The 22,548-nt window shown below is 48.3% G+C and overlaps 1 protein-coding gene across 3 annotated transcripts in view; it reads left to right on the forward strand.

Annotated features, from left to right (window-relative positions):
• Nucleotides 1–447: 447 nt before the first annotated feature.
• The window catches only part of gphnb (gephyrin b), a 101,285-nt gene continuing 79,184 nt past the window's right edge, over nucleotides 448–22,548 (forward strand). For 2 of the 3 annotated variants that reach the window (XM_076037709.1, XM_076037710.1), the window contains exon 1: nucleotides 448–584. In XM_076037709.1, the coding sequence (XP_075893824.1) occupies nucleotides 521–584 (64 nt within the window). In that variant the 5' untranslated portion in view covers nucleotides 448–520. The remainder of the gene's footprint in view (nucleotides 585–22,548) is intronic. The other variant, XM_076037711.1, reaches the window with a different exon arrangement.

Consider the following 22,548-nt stretch of genomic DNA (forward strand, 5'->3'; position numbering starts at 1 on the left):
TAAAATAAAATAAAATAAAAAAGTAATTATTAATTGATTACTTACGAAACAAAGTAGTTTAAGAAGTAATTCGATTACTTTTAAAGGAGTAATCAGTAGTTGAATTACTTTTATGGAGTAATCCCAACAACACTGCTGATGACACAGTCACTCGCTCCCTAAAATCTCTCAGGGGAGTTCAATAGCGGCCTCCACGAGACTTCAACGGCGGGATCCAGACCACAATAGTCGTGGCGGGCGGCCAACTGGAGCGAGACGTGCTGGTTTTTGAACGTCTCTCTTCTCTACTCCAGTCGGTGCCCCTGATGATCGCTCGGCATTCCACTCATCTTGTCTGACTCGTCTCTCCCCCCCACCCCCTTCCACTCCTCCCCCCTCCTCTCTGTATGCCAGTCGGCCGCCGCCGCCTCCTCCTCCTCCTCCTCTTCCTCCTGCTCCCCCTCCCCTCCCCGCTCAGTTCGATGCGATCGGCTCTGGGCCCTGCCGCGAGTTCTCGGTGCGGGTGACAGCGCTGCTGAACATGGCGTCAGACGGGATGATTTTAACGAACCACGACCACCAAATCCGGGTCGGAGTCCTGACAGGTAAACGCACAGACTCTTGCTTATTTTCGCTCGCGGTCCGGTGAATTGCTTCCCGCCCGCTGTCAGCCCCGAAATTCTTCATACATGTCGGCTTGGGGTTTTTTTTTTTTTTTTTTTTTTTTTTTTGGCGGTGGCGGCGGCGGCGGCGGCGGCGGCTGCTCTCGGTCTCTGGGCTTGTTGCAGGGAGCATCTCGAAGGCGACGCTGATTTAAAGCCCCCCCCTCCTCTCGTTCTCGTCTGTTTCGCCGGCGTGCATCCATGACAACCCGCGTCTTTTTTTTTTCCCCCCCCCCCACCCCCCTTCTCTCTTTATTTGGTGCCGGTCGAACTTGTTAACGGGGGGGGGGGTGCGCTCTGCGTCGGGCTTTGTGGCGCCTTAACGCGGCTCGTCGAGCCATTTTTCACCTCCGCCGAGGAAGGAGGAGAAGAAGGAGAAGGAGAAAAAAGGAGGAGGAGGAGGAGGAGGAGGAGGTGGAGAAGAGGGGAAGAAGAGGTGCTCAGTTTATGCGCGCTGAATAATTCATGCCGCCACGCACCTCGTCCGCCGGAGCTGCGAAATTAAACAGCTGACCGTGTGTTGTGTCGCCGCCAAAGACGCTCCGGCGCGGCGTTTTTGGTCCTTAAGACTGCGACCACAACCCTCCCCCGACCCACCCCACCACAATCACCACCGACACCGACAGCCCGACTGACCGCGGCCCCCACCACCACCACCACCCCTCCAACCCCCCAGTCACAGTGTCGCTCACGACAGTTGCTGAGGGGCGGATGTGGTGTCGGCAGCGGCGGCAGGAGGCAGGAGGCGGTGGTCGTGATGAGCGCATCCTTGGCCTGTCGGCGGGGGGGGGGGCGTGTGAAAAAAAAAATTGCGTGTTTTGTGAATGACAGTCAGTGACGGTGGATCAGTTTCACGGCTGCTGATCCTTGTGTGTGTGTGTGTGTGTGTGTGTGTGTGTGTGTGTGTGTGTCTTCATATCATCATTATTATTATTATTATCATTATCATCATCATTATTATTATGACTGGTTTGTTTTGGCGGGGCTGATTACACGCGTGCGCGCGCGCACACACACGCGCGGGTAAATCCTCCTGACATTCCTCCAAACGCAGCGCGATGACGGCGCGTCTCTCACTCAGCAGAGGTTGGAGCGGCGCTGCGCTTTGCTGCCGCTGCTGCTGCTGCTGCTGCTGCTGCCGCGGCGGCGGCGGCGGCGGATGGGTGTCAGATCTGGCCTTCCTGTTCTTTTCTTTCTTTCTTTCTTCATCTTCTTCTCCCCTGTCTTATCTGTGCGCGTGTGTGCGCGTGCGTCGCTTATTGCTTTGTCATGTTTCCGATCGTCAGTGGAGGCGCGGGGAGAGTGGAGGGGGTTGGGGGGGGGGGGTTTGTGATTCGACACTCGAGCACCGTCCGTCCGTCGCCTCCGTCCGTCATGACCGGAAAGTAAATGATTTTTTTTTTCCTTTTTTCCCACCGAGGAGGGGGTGCGGGAGGGGGGGGATGCGATGATGCCGGCGCTGGTGCTGGTGCTGGTGGTGGGTGGATGCATGATAAAAAGCTGTCCAGAGGAATACCCTCCGCACTCCAACCACCACCACCCCTCCCTTTCCTCTCTCTTTCACACACACTCTCTCTCTCTCTCTCTCTCTCTCTCTCTCTCTCTCCATCGCTCCGGCCATTCTGTTGCGAGGCTCGCTCGATCAATATTTCATGAAAGCCGCGATCTCTCACATACGGCTTCCCTCCCTCCGTATGGATGTTCGGCGGCGGCGGCGGCGGTGGTGGAGGTGGAGGTGGAGGTGGAGGTGGAGGCGGCCGATGTTTTGTTTGCCGATGGTGGATCGGCCCGAGCAGACCCTCTCCGAAAATCTGCCAGGAAACCCCCACTACCACCACCAGCCTCCTCTTCATCCTCCTCCACCTCCTCCTCCTCCTCCTCCTCCTCCTCCGGATCCCGTTCCCGTGGTGCTGGAGGAAGAGGAGCTGTCCGTGGTGCTGAAATCCAGCGTCGGTCTCACATCAGCGCGGTATTGACCTGAGCGTGTTTATAGCTACTGCGTCGGGAGGATAACCCCCCCCCCACCACCACCACCACCCTCTCTCTCTCGTTCACTCACACACACACACACACACAAAAGAAAGCAAAAAAGTGAGCCCCCCAATAAAGATGCCAAATGTCTTCCCTGTATGTAAATCTGGGTTCTGACGGACGGTGGCTTCATTTGGAGGCTTCCCTAAATTCTGTTTTGTTTTGGGTTTTTTTTACATCATGTGGGCGGCTGTTTGTTTGTTTTTTGTTGTTGTTGTTTTGTCTTGCTGAAGGTCAGACACCGAGCTCCTTTTTTTTTTTGTACCCCAAAAAAAAAACACCACTACATCATTGCCCACGCCACATCGCAGGGGGGGGTTAATTTCCCCATGTGTCATCAGTCACCGGTGTCCCCGGCTGAATCCCAGGCTGGCGTGTCGGTTGACAGATTGGCGTCCACCGCAATTCCCGCATGCATACGGCGATGTTGAGAGGCGTGAGGTCGGTTGGGGGGGGGGCGACCGGGGTAATGTGTGTGTGTGTGGGGGGGGGGGGCTCGACCGACAGGCTTATTTGTCTTTTTTGATGAGTCTTCTGTGTGTGCACGCGGAGGGTTGGCGCTGTCAGGGAGGCAAGGCGTCGGAGGCGCTGCGTTAATGTTTTCACCTGACCCTCAGCCCTTTAAGAGTCCAGTGGTGGGCGGATTACTCATGGCTGCGCTTGAGGCCTTTTTTTTTGGGGGGGGGGGGGGTTGGGGGGGGGGTTGGTGAGATGATCTATTTTGACAGCGAGAGCTCCCCTGCCGTGCTCCGGCGATGAGGAATCCGAGCTCCAGATATTCAGGTTGACTCAGCCTCTCCCGTTCGAAAAAAAAACAAACCCGGAAACTTTTGCCCCCCTCACCCCCCCCCACCCTTCCACCCCGCCCTGCGCCTTGCTCGTTTTTCTTTTCTTTTTCTTTTTTTCGCTGGGTTCTCACGTCCGCTGAGCGCCCGCGCCGTTAGCTTGCGGTCTTTATCGCCGCCGCGTGAGCGGAATGCTAATGGAGTTCCGGGAGCCGTGCTCGCCGGCGTCCTCCTATCCCGCGGGGGGTCAGAGGTCGGCGGCCCCCACTACTGCATTCAGTCACCGGGGAGGAGATGAGACCTTGGCTCACCCTCCTCCATCATTTAGCCCCGCGTCCCTCCCGACAGGTGACAGAGCCCCCCGGGGGGACGTCTCTGTTTAGCCCCCCCGGTCTGCCAAGGATGTGAGATTAGCGTGTCTGTGTGTGTGTGTGTGTGTGTGTGTGTGTGTGTGTGTGTGTGTGCGCGCGCCTTTGCCGCAATGTTTGAATAATAGGCGGGGTCTGTTTGTGAGAGGAGGGGAGCTACTCGAAACAGGATAATTGAGGTGAACACGCCGTCACTTATCGGGGACGTCTCGCCGAGGATACGACCTGTGTTGGGGGCGGCAAGCAAATTACCTGCGTGCAGTGTGTGTGTGTGTGTGGGTGTGTGTGCGTGTTTGTGTTTTAACTGCCTGAGCGCTCGTAGGCCATTTTCTATCCGTCTTGTGTTTCCTCCCGCTGAGTTTTAATTGTCCTGGGTCTCTCCGTCTCTCCGCCTCAGGCGCTGGCTACTTAGCCACACCGCTCGCACGCTCCCCTCTAAACACGTGCGCCGCCGCTAACGCTCGGCGGATGCGAGTTTTGAGTTGGAATTCATTATCTGCCAAAACAACAAAAAAAAAAAAAGGCACAGGGGCGCGCCAAATATAAACTCTGTCTCAAATGCATTAATTCGCCCTCTCGCCGCGATGCCGCATCGCCGGTGACTTTGTCCTTTGTGCAATTAAGTCTCTTCCAAAATTAAAATAAAAACTCCCACGTGAGCTTAAAACGCCGGGCACGCGCGTGTCTCCGTGCGCGCGCCGCCGCGTTTTACCTTTTCGCACGCGCACGTGAGTCTTGCGGCGCTCTTTGTTTTTGCATTAATGCTGATCTCTGGCTAGGAAACGTAGCAAATCCCCCTCTAGTTCCAAATATAGCTGCTAGATGCCTGCCTCCTCTGATTTTAGTGGCTTGCTCCCTCTTGTACGTGTTCATTCAGTGGCTTTTAAATCTGTGCAAAGCCTGCGCATGTGTGTGTGTGTCAGTGTGTGTGTGTGAGTGATCACCCCAGCGTCAGTGTGTGGCAGCCCAACATGCCGGGGCCATGCGTGCTCTTGGATGTGTGTCTTGATTCACAGCCCATACAAAGGCTCATTGATGCCCCACTGCTGCTGAGAGTGTGCTAACTCCAGTCCTTCCTCAAAGACACACACACACACACACACACACACACACACACATGCGCGCTTGGTGACGCGCCTTCAGTGCGGAGCCAAGGTAGCAGAGCTCATCTCTGCGACAGACAGCACATGTTTTTATTCTTTCTTTTTTTTTTTGGTAGGTTTGATTTTTTTTCTGTCTTCACATTCCTCCCGCCCCCCCTCATTTGTCCGTCTTCCTCGGTTGTAACAGCTGAGAAACGGCCCTGGGGTGTGTGGGTGGCTCTCTAAACTTGCACGTCTATCAGAAAGACGTGAATCGACAGGCAGGCTTCCCAAAACAACCGCATTTAGATCACATTCTTAATCCCTTTATTAAGTAGAACAAATCCTGTGACTGCCTGCAGAATGGATGGAGGAAAAAAAACGGCTGGGGGAAAAAAACGACATGAGAATTTAGTGTGATATGCAGTGAGAAAAATCTAGTTGTTTTTTTTAATTATATGTGCAATTCTCCACTTTTTTAAAACTTTTTTTTATGAAAATTAACCATTCTATCTCCGTGCTGACGCAGCAGAACGAATAGGTTTGTCACGTGTGCATGACACATAGAATAGCTAATAGAAGACCAGCAGCATAAATAAGACTGAGTAGATCAAATTTAAATCACAACGCTCAAATCCATCAAAGTGAGCGTCATCGATTTTCTACCTAAAACTCGAGATCGAGATCAGAGCAAGTTTTTCCCAACTCAGCATCGGTGAGAAACGGGCAAACAAACGTTGGTGGCGGCCGCACTTGCAGCCCCTCTCGGTGTCGTGGGTCCACCGAGGAGCATCAGAAGAAGGCGTGTTTCCACTGGTGTCAGCTGTCAAGGGTTACCATTTTGGTACCTGCTCCCTTGGGGTTCCAAGTGTGCTGAGCAGGGACCATAGTGGGGACGTAGCACAGAGCAGGGCACTGATTGGGTAAGAGTTTTGACAAAAGCCGAGTCGGAGTCTTTGACAGAAGACAGAAAACCGCCATTGGATTTTTACATTTACACATATTAAAAACTGAAATGTTGGCGTTTCTGTTCGGTTCGGTGGCCGGAGAAAAAGCTCAAAGAGAGCTGGACGACCCGAGCGACACGCAATGAGAAAGTCTTCCTGAGACGGCCGGCCTGAGATGGTCCAATGGTCCATTGCTGCACCATTGGGAAAGTGTGTCGTCAAACGTACTGTTCCAGAAATCGGTGCTTTGTGATGTCACAAAGGGAAACTGGTGATGATACATCCCCCCCCCCCAAATAGCACTGAATCGGCTATATTTGCCGGAAGCTAAATTTGGGTGTGTTTTTTTTGTTTGTTTTTTTGTTTTGTTTTTACGAAACCCTAACATCAGAATGCTGTGCGGTCGTGTCAACTCTGTTGTCCGCGCTCCGCTGCACGCTCAAAACGGCCCTCCGTGCAAATCCCTTAACAAAATCAATAAAAACAAGTCAACATACTGGAGATTACGGCAAATAATCTGGTAAATCTGCAAAGCCGCAATCAACAGTGCCCGTGGATGCGTTCCATATTTTTTTCTCCCAAGAAGTTAAGTGTGCTGTCGTATACATTTACGTCAAAGGGCCGCCTCGCTAATCCAACCCTTCCTAGTAGCGTTCTGTGACAACAAATCCAACGTGGAGCGTTTGTCTGTGATTACCCGTCACTTTTCCCCCGCCGACGGCCGTCCCGCTCGCTCTCAATCCCTCGCCGCCTTTGGCTAAGTCTGTCGACCAATCAGCCCTCCTCCCAGCGCAGCGCCGTGTCCTGAGCTCGCCTCTCCCCGCCCAGCTTGACATCGCGCTCAAGCAGGGAGCGCCGCACACTGCATGACATTGCGCATCCTGTGGTGTGGTGAACTTTCTGATGTACATGCAGGACGAAGTTACCAGGAAACTCAGGAAAAGGTTTCATATGTATGTGTGTATATACCATATATATGTACTGTATGTGTGTATGTATGTGCACAAACACACGTACACACACACACACACACACAAAAGCACACATTCAAAAGTTTGGGGTCACTGACTCATTTCTGCATTGAACTCCATTATGAGCAGCCTCATGAAATAAACTACTGGAATGCTCTAAGAACATTACTAGGAAAATTAGCAAGGATGTGCTGAACAAGTAGGCTGTTTTAAAGATCCTAAAATATAAACCATCATTCTTTATTCTCTCTTTTATGGTTTAGCACACTCAACCAAGTGTGATTATAATCCAAAACCTTGTTTTAGAAATGTTTCCTTTTTTTTCTTCTTTTCTTTTTTTTTTTTTTAGCAATTTTAAAGCCTTCAACTACTGCAGTGATGGTCGCATATTGCACACTTGATGTTCATTCTCTACAATCACATTCAATTAGACATTCAAGGCAACTATTGTCAAAGCCATCCCATAATGTGTTCAGCACATCCTCACTGATTTTCCTGCACTTGTAATGTTCTTGGAGCATTCTAGTAGATTATGTCATGAAGCTGGAGTTCAATAGAGTTCAATTTGTAAATGAGTATAAATACACATATACATATATGAGTGTACATTTACATACATGTGTGTATATATGTATCTATACATATATTAATGTGTGTGTGTGTGTGTGTGTGTGTGTGTATATATATAAATATATATACACAATCGCATATGTATTAAATACCATCGTACATTGTCTTGTATATCAGTCCGGTATAGTTTGAGACACCCCCCAAATATATATCGGCAAAGCTTCTGCTTCCACAGCGTTAACTCTCCTGTGTGGTCGCCCACAACTTGAGCGTCTCCAACCAAAAAGTGGTTGCGACAACGATTACCCTCTGTGAGCACGTCGCGTTCGCAAAAAACACGCGTTTGTGCACTGTGTACTTGTCCCGGCCACAGATGGGATCATAACGATTTAATCTCCTTTTCCACATAATTTAATCCCTGGAGCCGCTCCCAAAACTCACCTTAACTGCTCAGCCCGCTAAGGAGGATCGCTCGAAAAACAGGAGTCGAGTCAGCAAGGGGCGGCAGGGCCGTGCCAAAAAGTCTTGACCGGAATTAGACGGCGCCGTCATCTGTCACCGGATGGCGTGGCTGCCGTCCAGATTATAGAGCAATCCCTTCTCAGTCTCCTTGTGAATGGCTTGACCTGCTGGATGAATTAAGCATTTTTTTTACAATCAAAGCAAAAGCTGCAGTCGCACATAAAACGTTGTCGTCGTCCTTCATGTCCTGCCATTGTGGAAAAATAGTAACAATGCGGAAGCCTGTGACGTTTGCGTCAAATTAGCGAGCTAATTTGCGAGCTAACGCCGCTAATACCACAGGAGAGCGTTGCACCGTGGACTTGAAGACCCCCACAGCTGGAGAATAATGACATGTGTTGCCATTATCTCTCTGTTATCGATGCCATAAAGTTCAGCCAGGACTGTTGGACTAAAGCCTCGTCCAGCCCCAGTAGTGGATTTTAATTTTACCCCTTCAATTTCTTTGCTGGGGAGAAAGTGTTGAGCGAGAGTGTCAGAGAAAAATGTGCCTCGAAGGTTGTAGGATTTTAAAGATCCTGGAGCACTGCTGTCATTTAGGCGTTTAGTCGAGATGTCTCACTTATTTTTTCCTATTACATTTTTACCCACGACTGGGAGAATTGATGGAGGTGGGTGGTGGGGGGGAGGCTTCCGTAATGTGATGAAAAGTGTGACATCTATTCATGTCAAAATAAGAGTGAATTGGCTTGGACAACAGCCAAAGCCAAGCGGACTTTGATATTCCAAACTGGAATTAAAATGACAAAAATACCTTGAAAAACCCGTCTCCTTCAAACTTAATATTAGAATTGTACTGCCTATATTTGGCTGCTTATCTGTCAAGATGATGAAAAATATATATATACATATATATGTGTATATATATATATATAATGTATATCGGTATATCTATATCTATATGTGGATATAGATAGAAGTTTAAAGAAAGCAATGGAAAAAATACATTAAAAAAGAAGTGAAAAGTTTCTTGTCTAAAGATGCCTCCAAATACTTCAATCAAAAAGCATCAATCTTGTCTCCCTCTTAGCCAGGCATCTGTGAGGCCGAGGCAGCAAGAGGTGGTGCAAAGTACACATAGATGTTACGGTTCACCTATGGTACAGTTGATAGGTGATTTTGGGAGCCAATCAGTGCAGCCCGGGAAACAGTTTCAGTCCCGGTCGTCCTCTGCACTCTGACCCCCAACGATCTGCGTCTGTCTGCAAATGAATCATATCTCATCTGCTAACGGGATGTTCCTGTGGAGACAACAAGTGGGCATCTGTTTGGAAAAGCGTTCAGCAGGGTTTAGAATGGAGACTTTTGGTACAGTGCTGCTAAATACCACCAGCACAAATTTTACACAATCTTAGAGCAACAAATGTCGCAATTGGTTTGTGGGTGATGGTAGTGAAAGAAGTTGTTCTTGGAGACTGTAAAGTGATTCTTAGCCTGATATATCGTGAGTGCTTTGGGTGTCAAACACTTTTTTTGTTGTTGTACCACTGTTGATTCGTTGATCCATAAATGGAAATTAAATTTGTCGCAGTAGCAGCAGGGATGTTCAGTGCAGGACATATAGGACTTTTTTGGTAAAATAAAGACATACAAAACATCTCAACGGTATCTTTGTAAAAGAAAAAATGTCACAGTACATATATTGCAGACAATAGGAGGTAACCGACTGATGGTCGGGGATTCGCCTTTATTCTGAGGACTTTTGGATTCTCAGCCAGGTCCGACCAAAAGTGCAACCTCGTTACGTCGGTACCCAAGCCCAGATAACTGAAAGTGTTGTCATCTCCATTTCATGGAGGTGTTGTCATGATGGCCAGCAGTGTGGTCTCCAGCGCCTCCTCTCGGTAGGGACCCAGTAGTTCACTTCATAGTTTATTCAGTGTGTTTCATGGCTGTTGTGTCTGCGTTCTAAATTAAATTAAATGAATGAATTTCTGCAACCACCCTCCCCTTTCTTCACACGCCCGAGAGGCTTTTTTTTTTTTGGCTGAATACTTCACAGCTTCTGGTCGCCAAAGTTGGACGTCTCACGATTGAAAAGTTGTGGTGATTCTGAGTGTACGTTGTCCTACTAAGGGGAAAATTTGCATACCTTTGGTGATGACGGTACACGTGTGACCACACCCCAAGCAGGAACTGACTGGAGACCACAGCCTGCCCTTGTTGGCGGGACGAAATGCAAGAGAAAAGGACATTTGGCTCTTGCGCTTGTATTCTTTTCATCGACAACCATCCCTCACGTTGTATTTTGTGGGAACGCTTCGATCGGGCCACGGTGCCTGTGACAACCTTGACCCAGCGCCGTGCTGTCGCGTCAGAAAAAAAAGAAAAGAATGTCGAGGGGGTTTGCGACAAAATTGCGGCGAATACACAACGAAGCGCTTTGCGCGTCGCCTTTTTTGTTGCCCGGCTGGAAAGGCACGTGATCCTCTTCGTTTGCATGCAGCAGGACGAGGATTTATCCGTGGGATGGCTGGCTGGCTGGCTGGCTGGCTGGCTGGCTGGGTGGGGCTGGTACTGTAGCAGGAATTTAAACACAGGCTGACCCTCTCTCTGCTGCTTGTTCTCTCTCTCTCTTGCTCTGCATCGCGCACACACACACACACGCAACTGTGACAGTGGACAGCACCGAGGCAGGCGGACCACGTGACCAGAATAGACAATACGGGATCAGGGACACGAAAGCGGAATGAGAATTAAGCCTTCACCGCAAAGGAATTACTTTCAGCGTCGAGTAGCGGAGGGATGGAGCGCGGCCGGACGGGAGGGGTCGACTTCCCTCCCAGCCCCCACCCCCAAAAAAACCCTTTTCTTTTTTCTTTTTTTTTTGCACATACCCCCTTTTGTCCCTATCTCGGTTTTGTTAGCCCACGGAAATAATCCTCCCTCGCTGTAAACACCCTTTAATTTGGGATAGGAGTCAGCAACGGGAAGGCAGACGGCGCTTGGCAGACGGGAAGCCTGCGCTCCTCCTCCAACGCTCTCGTGGGCTCTTGTCGTCTCTCCAGAGGAGAGCTCCACCGGGGCTCCCTGGAAAGCTCGCTTCCCCGGACGTGGATGCAGAGATGGGAAAGAGTCAGCTCGCCACTCGCAGCCTCCTGGCCAAGAGAGCCGCGTCACGCAGTCTGTCGTTTGTTTCCAGGTGATAATCGCAGGAGGCGGCGGAATGTTTTTGTTTTTTGAGCCACGAAAGATTTGCAGTTGATATTTCGGGACCGGGCAAAAGAGTGGGAACGAAAATGATGCTTTTTTTTATTTGGTGTCAGCACTTTTGACAGAAACTCAGTGGTCGGTGTAGAGGTGCAGAGCTTGAAGCTATTGTTTTCTATTTTTGTATGGTGGTGATAAACAGGCACGAGTGTTCTGAAGTGAGTAGGCCCGGTAGCACCTTCGGGCGAACGTGTTATCTGTGGCAAGGTAGCCACTGTATGTCCAATCCTTTAAAATTAACACAGTGTGCAATTTATTCATTGGGCTACCACTACATTTACTACAAACCCCTAGTATCACTTTCCTTCCCTGGCCTACTTCTTTTTGATTGCCATAGTCATCAGATATCCTATGAAGATTTCCATCCATGTTTATTCCAGTCGAAATTTTACACATCTGGGAAACCTTGGGAATCTTTCCTTGGCATCCCATGATTCGCCCATGTCATTTTTGTCCGCGTTTAAAGTCAAAATACCACAGCGCAACCTTAAGAGGTGACGCACGTGTGTCTTGCTAGTGTCAGTATTGGGGGCTTGGGTACATTTGGGTACAGGCGAACCAACTGGTACGTTTTCAGAAACAGTTTTATTCCCCGCATCCGCGCTGTCACAGGCGTTCAGCTGCTTGTGCCACTCGTCTCTGCGACTTACGCTCTTAGCCCGTATTTGGTGGAACAGCAACAGCCTCAGGGTATGGGCAAACATGTGTGAAGGCAGGTGACTTGCCAACGCCTGGGGAGGTGAAATGTGGGCACTGCCAGATGTGACTCACTGCACTGGTCAGTCCATTTTAAGGATCATCCACCCGAACATTTGCGTTGGCGCTTGTGCTCTTTCTGTTTTTGTTGGGGAGCAAAGGTGCACACTTTCTTCCCTACCAGAAGATAATATGAAATCTTACCCTCTGCCTCGTCATTGGCTGTATGTAAAGATGGACCAGAACATCAGCTTTCAAAAGGCAGGCCAACCCGTAATTACCAAAAACTTGCATCCTACCATTTGACCAAAAGGTGCCGCCAAAAATGGTTGAAAAAAGACTTAAAGGTAAAGGAAAGGAGCATTAAATCCAGAGCTTTACAAACCCGTAAAAAAAAAAAATTGGTGGTCTAAAACACAAGTAGAAACATTATTAAATAGGCCCTAATCTCCATTTTGTCCAATTTGGTCAAACTGAGGGCGTGGCTCCAGTTTAGTAGTCAGGTGTGGTGACCTTACCAGTGAGTGAGCAGACATTGGGGGACTCTGGGATCACCCTCACATCCAAATAAGGAAACATCTGGGGTCAAAACAAACTGGAGATGACTCAAGACGGCGCTGACCATGAAACCAGTGCCTGGGCTTCAGAGCAGGGCTTCGCGAACCATTGGGTGGCGTCACGATGACTCTGTTCATCTTTATGTACAGTCAACGTGCCACATTAAAATAAAGCAAAAAAGAGTAGCATCCTGCATACGATAGAAGAAAGAGAGGTCAACTTCAGGTTGCAGTTTGTGATTTCTGTTTTATTCTTACTGCATGGCGGATGGGGGAGAGGAGCTGAGTTCCGAAGACTCCTGTGACAATGAGTCTTTACTTGTTAATAGCATTTCGACAGGTATTGATTGACTCCACTGTGCTCAGGTGCTGCGGCATTTCGCTGTGTCTTTTGGGGAACAAAAGGGTCACCTCACCTTAAGTGGGAACACATTAAAGAAGTATTACAATTATTGGGCTCCGAAGGAAGTTTAGTAACGATGCTTAACACACGGGGTGTTAAAATGTCCTCTGTGACTAGAGGTGCATTTGTAAGCATACACGGGCCGAAGAAAGATTTGCCGTATGCGAAAGAGACCTTTCACCCGTTGATCGGGAATTCGGGATGAGAAGGTGATTGGACAGATTGGCTGTCTCGTTGTTGGGGAGCAGAGGGGAGCAGATCAGATTTCCTCGCCGCCAGTGGGGCCATTTGGTAAAAGGACATGGTTTGCTGCTAGTGAGAGGGGTGACACTTGATGTGCGTCAGGGCCCCGTAGCGAGCTGCGTCACACTGTGATGCTAAACTGAACCTTTTGCCAAAGTCAGTCGGGAGAAGAGAGAAGCCTTGAGTGTCATTCTTCGCTCTTCTCTCAGTGAGGATACGTCACGTCCAGACTTGACACAAGTGACACCTTTGCAGCCACTTACGCATGTTTAGTAAAAGTTTGAAGCTGGAAAACTCTGCTGCCGCGTTTGGGGTTACTATCGTTTCTTTTTCATGTCTTCAACTGATTCTGATTTCTAACTTCTCTCAAATCCACCTGCAGACTGTTCTGCAGTTTTGGAGCATCGTGGCTGAAATAAGCATCGGCACATATTTGTGTTGTACTCCGTGGAACAGAGAAGAGCCAGAGGATCTGAGAGGACTTCCTGGTTCATACAATAAAAGCATCTCTGAGATATAGTCTGGTGCACGTCCAAGGAGTGCTTTAAAAACTATTAAAAGAACTTTAAAATCGATACAAAAACTAACACACAGTAGCAGCCAGTGTAAGGATTTTCAAATAGGCGTTAATGGTCCTGGTCCTAGTGAGAACTCCTGCTGCAAATTTTTGAATCAGTTGTAGCTTCTTGATTGTACGGTATTCTTGGGAAGACCAGAAGGAGAAGGAGACTGTCACTGTCGTCCAGATGGCTGGACTTCTTGCTTGTGGAAAAGCCTGCATCAGTCTCTCTGTGTTGCTCAGAGAGTGAGACTTGTTTGTACACTGCTGTTTATATCTGTATAACATCACTATTTGTTAAAGCGGAGGTGGAGTTTGGAACTGCTAGTAGGTCATCTGTGGCATAAAGCCATGAATGTGTTTTTCAAGGGAGTCAAGGGGTACAAGGAGCAAACATCAAGCTAATTGTTAAAAAAACAAAACAACAACAGTTCTCCTGAATGTCTAACCTAAAACGGAAATTCAGACGATTAAATCACACATAATAAAAACACACTTTTCCCCTGCAAGTCCTGAAAGCACTAAAACCAAAATGATTTGAAGAACCAAAGAATAAAATGCAACTGACCTTGCTGACTTGCACTGCGCTGCATGGCTAGGTTTTGTCATGACCAAAGATGACCTTGAGGGCATCTCGTCTTTCTGTGATCTACCATGACTGGCTTTTTGGCTATGCAGGCCCTGGATGAACTTCACCGACTGACCAACCGACAGACCAAGTGTTTCATTTGAGTTTTTGGTAATACAAAGAAAGACTTAACTGCGCGTACTACTCGGACTTAGCTTTACGCTCTTTGACCTCGTCACTGTCCGTGCAGAATTCCTTCTCGTTAATTTCTGTCTTCCCTAGCAGAGCGCAAGCAGCGGCAGCACAGCCGACCGAGGTATCAGACGATCCTCGCACACCTTTTGCAATTTCCTGCACATGCTTGTGGAGATGTGGCACGGCAGTGCCATCTATGGCCACTTTATGGATGGCCGTCTCTTTGCGCTTGCTGCAGATTTGCCCACACATTTGCACTTTGGTTGTTCCAGCAGACATAATTAAGTAGCTTTTGCACATCAGACTGGGCATACGCGGCCACTGAGGGAGGCAACAGGGGCCTGCATGGGACACTTTTGAAAAATGTAATTTAAAAATCAAACCAGTTGAATCTAGGTCTCCTCATTATTTTACAGAATCCTATTTTTTTTCCCTTTGCATGTGTATTGTTGAGTTCCCCCTCAATATTGCAGCGTCTTCTGCAAGAGAGACGCTTCAGATGATCTTCACTTTAATAATGAAGCATCTTCCAGAATTACTTCTTTCTCAAATTTTACCACATTTGTGACACAGTTTCAGAGATACCGAGGTGGCTTGGCCCCGCTGAGCGACGCCGATACAGATTGTGATAAAAGATGCGGCCGAGGGTTTTTAACTGATGAGTCACTGCGCCAGTCGCCCGCCACTGGATCCCGTGTCCAGGCTTGATGTGTTAATTAGGGCTGCGGGGGGACGAGTGGAAAGGGGGGCGGGCAGGACAAGGGAACCAGTCATTGATTCATCAGGGCTCCTCGTATGCCGCTGTGGTGCGTCCGTCCGCCTTTATCAGTCCACATCTAGTAGGTGTCTAGCGCGGCGCTCTCAGGCTTCACTCATGGGAGGAGGTCACGTGAACTCTGTGCCGACCTGACGGGGTGCTGACACATGGAGCTCCCCATTTATGGCCGATCCCATATAATTATTTGTAATAGGGGACCGCAGGATATTAAAAAAAACAAAAACATAATTTAAAGCTTTGGAGTCATTCTTGCATTTCTTTGAATGTGACAAGATATTCCAGTTCTGGAGTCAGATTTTTAATTGATGTTTAAATCTTATTTGACACACATTTATACATTCTTTCTTTTCGACATTTCTATTTTACTCTATAGTCTGGTGGAAATGTTTTTGGACACCTCATTTCCTCCCGGAGTTTTTCCTGGCCACATTGCTCTGAAGGGCTCAGTTGGTTTTCCTCTGGTTGTACAAAACGCTTTGAGACGCTTTTGGATGTGATTTTAGCGCAAATAAAAGTTCATTGATTGATTAACATTAACACACATGCTGCACGTGGCACTGTTCCGTCCAGCTCAGAACTGGAGAACACATCTAGACTATAAGGTACATTTAGTTTTCTTATTTTGTCTTATTAACAAGAAACAACAAAATAATTCACTCTTGTGTGTGTGCCTATAATGCAGCTGAAACTTTTGTAAAATAAATTCTCTGACAGGGTGTCAGAAAACTTTTCAATTCTTTTTTTTTTTTTTTTCTGGATTTTGAAAAATTAATTTTGAATTTGTAGAAAGACGTTGTCCTAAAAAGACACTCGGTACAACCCCCATCCCAACAAATAAAGAAATCATTAATGAGTCAAGTGTGCGAAAGATTCTTGGTCAACACCTTTCGAGAATTTCATTTCTGAAGAAAGAAAAAAAAAAGGTTTCATTTGCTGCAGTCAATGCGGAGGCTCCAGACTGAGGGCAGAGTGCATCCTGTGCGTCTTGAGTGCCTTTTGGAAGCGGTGAACCCACAAGGCCTTTTCCCACCGCCACCACCGAACCGGTGCCTGCATCTGCGTTCATAATCGGCCGTGATTAAATCAGTCACCGGCCTGCTCACGCGTCCACATTGACATCGCTGCGGCCAATCAATTCCGCATCAGGGCATGATTGAAATCAACTCAGACGAGAGTTACAAGAACTCAGCGGGGGGTGGGAGTTGGGGGAGGGGCGTGAGGTGACACACGTAGCCTTGCGCTGCCCTGCTTCCATCTCACATTTTTATCTCGCGCCGCCCCCCCCTTTATCCGCTATTTTCATCTCCACCTTTGTCGCTTTTTACCTGTCCGCCTGCGAATAACTCACTCCATCTCGGCGGGAGCGTGTCCGTGTGAATAATGGAGGAGGCCGGCTTCGCCCTAACGAGGTGTGTTTGATGGCTGACCTCAACCCTTCTCATCCGTGCCCGTTTGTGTGTGGGTGCGTGCGTGCGCGCGCGCTCCGTCAAGGTGTACTCCCTTTCCGCTCCTCAATTATTCACCGTCAAACCTCTTTCCGCCTCTACCACGAAAACCTTTCAGGTGGCGGCACCTGGGGCTCCAAAGTGTTAATAGACGACGGCGCAGGCGCGGCCGCGGGCACGGGGGAAAAAAAAAAAACACGTCGCCGCAAAAAAAAAAAAAGTTCGGTAAACACACGTAAACGGCGGCGTTTGATTGACGCGGCGCGTTTTTTGTTGGCTTTTTGCATCATTTATGCTCTGGCATCAGGGATGACTGGTGTTTATATGTATTTATATATAAAAAATGTACACGCCCGGCATGGCCGTGTATGTTTGAACGGGACGTTTCTCACTCGATTTCCCCGGTTCCGCTTCGCCGCTCCGCCCGCCTGTTCTTTCGAATGATGTCTTTTTCTTAATATGGCAACAGATTCGCAGAGGGCAAACAGGTACCGGCACTTGTGACGTACACGTGAACGCTTTAGGAATGTGAGACGACGGCAACGCGCGCGCGCAAGCATTGTCTCTCTGGATGCGACAACAGGGATTATGCGACAGGACCAGAGATTTAGACAAATCGGCGAGGGAAAGGCGAGAACTAATCCCGAGCGGCCTTGTCCAAGTTATTTGACAAGGATTTTTGATTTATTTATTTTTTCCAGATTCATCAGGCCAGCCTTAGATGTTTGACTGTTGAACAAAATGAACAGTAAGAGAAAAGTAAGGGGGGGGAAACTATTGATGAATAGATAGTTTAAAAAAGGAAGGTCTTGCGTTTTCTAATTTCTTTAATGGAAAGTCGCATCATTTGATTTAAACAGAGAGAGTAAACAGATAAAATGTTGCTTTGTTATATATGATTAATGAAAACTCCATGCTCATATTTATGGCGATACTAAAACTATGAACTCAATAACTCCGTAAGTGTTGTTTCAAATAGATCAATTTGTGTGCAAAATCTGTAGCTTTCATTTGATTCATCGCTTAAGACTCCAAGTATTGAAGTATTAAGCGACCGTGGAGCAAGTCCAAGAAGGTGTCATTGCTTTACTACAGTGTCAGCGGCGTAGAGGAACCCTGCAAAAGAGCAAAGCCTGTCTCATGGAACGCGGGCCAAGCACAGGAAGTCCAGCCTGCACAAAAATGCCTGAAAATAATGAGCAGATGTGGTTGTTGTGATGCCCGTTTTTACACCATATTTCGTAACAGGAGTGTGAAGCCTCTAACAAATTAGATTCACAGCTGGAGCTGCTGCTGCTGCTGCTGCCGCTGCTGCTGTGGCAGGATAAATGAGGCCTCGCCTAAATCAACTGCCACCAACGAAGAAGAACAAAATGGAGAAGGAATTCCTTCCTGCACCAACATCAGCTAGCCTTGAGACCAAGGACAACTTTTCATCTATCTGTGTGCGTGTGTGTGCGTGCGTGTGTGTGTGTGTGTGTGAGTGTGTGTGTGTGTGTGTGTGTGTGTGGAGCTTCTGTCAGTGGGAAGCTGCAATGTAATTGCTGACGCTGTCCAGAGGATTGAATGTAATGAAGGTAGCTGCTTACAGGCTGCTTCATTAGTACAGCCGGGCCCGGGGCATGCCTTCTGCGTGTGTGTGCGCGCGTGTGCGTGTGAGTCAAGGCAGGTAGAGCTGTGCATCCTGGGAAATAAGAGTGGAATGGGTTGCGCAGGCACACGCGCGCACGGCGCCCTGCTAGCACGTTAGCGGACCCATCAAGGAGCTGTGATGCACGTGGAGCACGCCAGGTTTGTTTTCTCTGCTTGTTTAGAAGAAACAATAAATAACTGTGACATATTAAAGGCATCAATATCCAATAATGCCGATGCTTAGGGGAAAAAATGCACATCAGCGTTTTTATTTTTTTTTAAGTTTTTTTAAGTTTTATTTACCGGAACATTGTTTTGCATATGTAGTCGCACAGTCGCTCGAATCAACGCAGGTTGGAAGTTAGAAACCCATGTGGCGTTCAAGGGACGCGGTTAACTCGCACATACACAAAATCCGCTCATGGTCAGGGTTGAGTGCGCAGTGTGAACAATGTGGGCATCGGGTCTTCAGGGAAAAAGGTTTTGTTTATCAAAAACAGCTAAATGGAAAAAAAAAAAAACATATGGGTTCCGATGAATCTATGTATTCACCAACGTGTGAAGGTGAGGTATAATTTTGGAGGACGTTGGTGAACTTTCGGTCTTGTTCAGGACGGCCAGTGAGATTGGGTTTAACAGGTGAATTGGCCAAAATGTTGGACGAGCCCTTCAAGGTGGATCAAGGGTTCCTGTTCATCTCAGAGAGGACACTGGCCACAGGTGGGCAGCTTGTGTTTCTATTCGCCTCTGTGCTTTTCAATTGTCAACCAATTTTTTTTTTTTTTTTTTTTTTTTTCAAAGTCCAGTCGGGAGTGAAGCACAACAAATGTTTGCCCACTGAGAAAAAGGTTTCAGTGCTGTTCTTCAAATTAAAAGATAAAGTAGCAAGGTAGCAAGCAGCTTCTTGCTTTTTGTCGCTGCCTCATCTCTCTGAACCACCTCTTCACCAAAAGAAGCCGTTTGGATATGGAATCCATGGAAAATTTAGAAGCTAAGATCAATGGAAATGACTCTTTGAGTTTGAGTCAGCAAACATACAAAGACGTTCAGGGGTCGTAGCACAATTGTTCAGAAAGTGAGACAAATCTTCCAACGTCGCCCGTTTTGTTTTATTTTTATTTAGTTTTGTTTGTTCAGCGTGCAGGGAGTTCCACTTTTTTTTTTTTTTTCCCCGGGCGCTACAGTTCCACTCCCCCCCCCCCCCCCCCCCCGCCCCCCCGCCCCCGCCCCGCCGCCGCTTTTGTCTCGCTCATTTCACGACGATTGCCGACACAATATGCCAAAGCCGCGGCTTTGCTGATGGGGCTTTTTGTCTTTCCTTTCGAGAAGTGCCGCTGGCATGAAATGGGATTTGCCACGGCAAAGGGGGAAGTGGGACCGGTCACGAGCGGTCGCGGGGGGGGCCCGAGCCCCGGCGGAGCGGACGAGATGTTAGCGCCGCCGCCGTGGCCTTACGGGAACCCGGCGGAGATCCGTTCGGATCGATGGATACCACGGCGATGCTCCCGGCGGCGAATCGTTCATCCCAGGATCTGCATCTGCCTCACTCATCAAATTATCTCCCTACATCAGCTCGTCCGCCAAAGTTAAGTTTGATCGGAAAACCGGCGATTGATCTGATGAGGTCTTTTTTTTTTTTTTTTTTTTTTTTCTTTTGGCAAGGCTAACCTTGCCATGGTAAGACACACCGTGACACTATGGCCTCAGATCTTTCGCCAGTCCCCCCTTTTTGTCCTTCGCTCCGACCGAGGGATCACAGAGAAGGCAGGGAGAACATTAAGCTCCTTCTATGAAGGCCAATCAATACCCAATCTGATTAGGCCTCGGCACATACGTTTCGCTACGTCTCCTAAAAGCCAACAGACAAAGGACCCCCCCCCCACCCCCCGGGTTGCTAATGTTAGGCCATCTTTCCTGCAACACTTCTGTCCTCCTGATGGAGCCGAGTCACGTGAGCGAGTCGGTTATTTATTTATTTATTTATTTTTGTTTTGTTTTGTTTTTTTCTTTCCTGATGCAAATTGCACGGGCTTTGCACCCGGATGCAAACATGAAAACGCAGCTAAACCGTAGTTGCACCGGCGCAGCTCCGGCTTTCCCTGCATCAGCAGCTTGCGGAGGATAAGTGGGAAGAAGCAGGAGGAGGAGAGGGAGGAGGAAGAGTGGGGAGGAAGGGGGCTTGAGGGATGAAGGGATGTGCAGGTTCGGACGGAGGGGGGAGGCGGCGGGGGGAGGGGCAGGGGGGGTGTGACTGCAGGTATCAGAAACGTGGAGCCGCACTTACGCCGGTGTAAGCGCTTTTTTATTGAAATCGATGGAGACGCTTTCAGGCTCACTTTGGCTTCTGACGAGAGGACGGCGGCCCGGCTAACGAGCGGAGCTGCTTCATGATGACGTGATGGGATGCGAGGAGTATGCCGTTTCAAGGTGCCACATTGTACCCACCTTCAAAACTTAAAAAAAAAAAAACAACACTCTGCTGATGTATTTTTCTATTTAAAACTATCACTTTTAGCTTCCCCCTGCCGCTGCCGCTGCCTTGTTTGACCTTCCACGTGTTTTGGAAAGGACAAAAAAAGAAAGGCGGTTCTCGGAGGGAGGAAAAGCACCTGGCTGAAGGTGGCACCGCTAACCTAGGAGGGGTGTCAGTACCCTTTGTGACATCACACAGGGCTGATTTACGCAATCAGATCTTTCCACGGCCACTGTCTGAGAGGTGGAGCGAGCGCTGGAACTCGGGAATCGTCTTTCCCCCTTTTTGCAGAGTTAATTGGAAGACCCGACACCCATTCCTTGCCATTGTTTGATGGATTCAAGTTATTTTCCGAGCTGCGAAACCCAAAAAGTCACATCTGGAAAGCAAATAAAGCCGCGGAGAGAGAGAGTTTTACATCTGTGGACGAAAAATCCTCCAGCTGTTTTTTTTTTTTTTTCTCCCTGCTGCAGACCTGCTTCCCGATTAACAGCGCCAGACTCAATAAGCACTGGCGCTAATTAATCCCTTATCAAACCTCTTATCTCTTCCCTCTCCCTTTTATTAAAATGGAGCAATGTATAAATCATTTGCATACATTGTGTGCTCCAGGCAGTAATGGGAAATGACTGCACAAGTGCCCAACTTCAGTTCCTCTGTTCTTACACTTCGCCGCTTTGACTGGGCTATATTTTTGAAATGGTGATGCTGTATTTGATGAGAATTGTGCTCTGTATGCAAGCGAGAATGCGAAGCTGTGGCTTTTTTTTTCCCCCTTTTTTTTTTTTTTTTACACAGAACTAGTTATTTTGCCAGTGACCAAAACGACAATACACCATGACGTTACACCAGCAGCACAGCGATCAGCATGATGTCTCCACATTCTTACAACAGGGATCCAATTGACCAAACCCCAGATTTGCAAACGTTTTGAAATTACTTTCTATCTGACTCCTCAAAATAAGTAAGGGGGTATTTAGTTTTTGGATGAAATATTGAAACCCACCTGCAAATGCCTTTCCGAGCGAACTTAATTTGACCCCCTCAAAACCATTTAATGTTTCAGCACACACATGAATCGACCACTGGATGTTCCTCTTCCACGGTGGTTTGTCGTCCTTTTCATCGCACTCTTCACACTCGGACATCACGAGACGACGCCCGACCAAAAAAAATCACATGACACAGCGTCATCAAGACGTTGACATTTTTCGTTTTCGCACACCCGGCACTGTATTTTGAGATGAATAAATGACCATTGCACGCTCGCTTTGGTGATTTGACGTCGCATTCTCGCTCTCCCCCGAAGGTGTTGCCTCAAACACTTGTGCAAAAATGGTTTCAGTCGTGGGCTGACTGGTGTGTCGAGTGGCGTTTTATGCGGCTTTTATGGGGTCCTGCAGCAGACTGAATGGCCGCACTCATGCGCACTGCATATATGCTCAGAAAACACTCATTTAGCTTGTTTATGTAAACAGCTGTTGGAAATGCCATGGAGAGCTGGCTCGCCTCGGGCCCTCTGCCATGGAAAATGTCATGCAGTGAGGGGGCAGGGGGTGGTGGACGGGGGGGGGCGGGCACACACCTGCCCATCCTTGCTGTGCTGCACATGCATGTGTATGTGCATGTGCACATGCCCTCCTCCTTGGCTATACCACAATTCCCAGTCGGGCTGCAATAGCATTCATCATGCAAGCTGCCTTTAGAAACAGACAGAGGCAGGAAGGAATAGACTGCAAATACTTAGGTACTGTCTATACTTGGGTAGATTTTGTCTCTTTATTCTTGACTTTTTTCTTTTTACTCCCTACATTTTTTCAACTGTCTACTCCTTACATTGGAAAAAAAACATTCTTGTTACTTTTGTGATTA

The sequence above is a fragment of the Nelusetta ayraudi genome, unplaced genomic scaffold (genome assembly GCF_046127955.1).
Source record: "Nelusetta ayraudi isolate G7.1 ecotype Tasmania unplaced genomic scaffold, CSIRO-AGI_Nayr_v1 ptg000052l, whole genome shotgun sequence".
Taxonomy (NCBI): domain Eukaryota; kingdom Metazoa; phylum Chordata; class Actinopteri; order Tetraodontiformes; family Monacanthidae; genus Nelusetta; species Nelusetta ayraudi.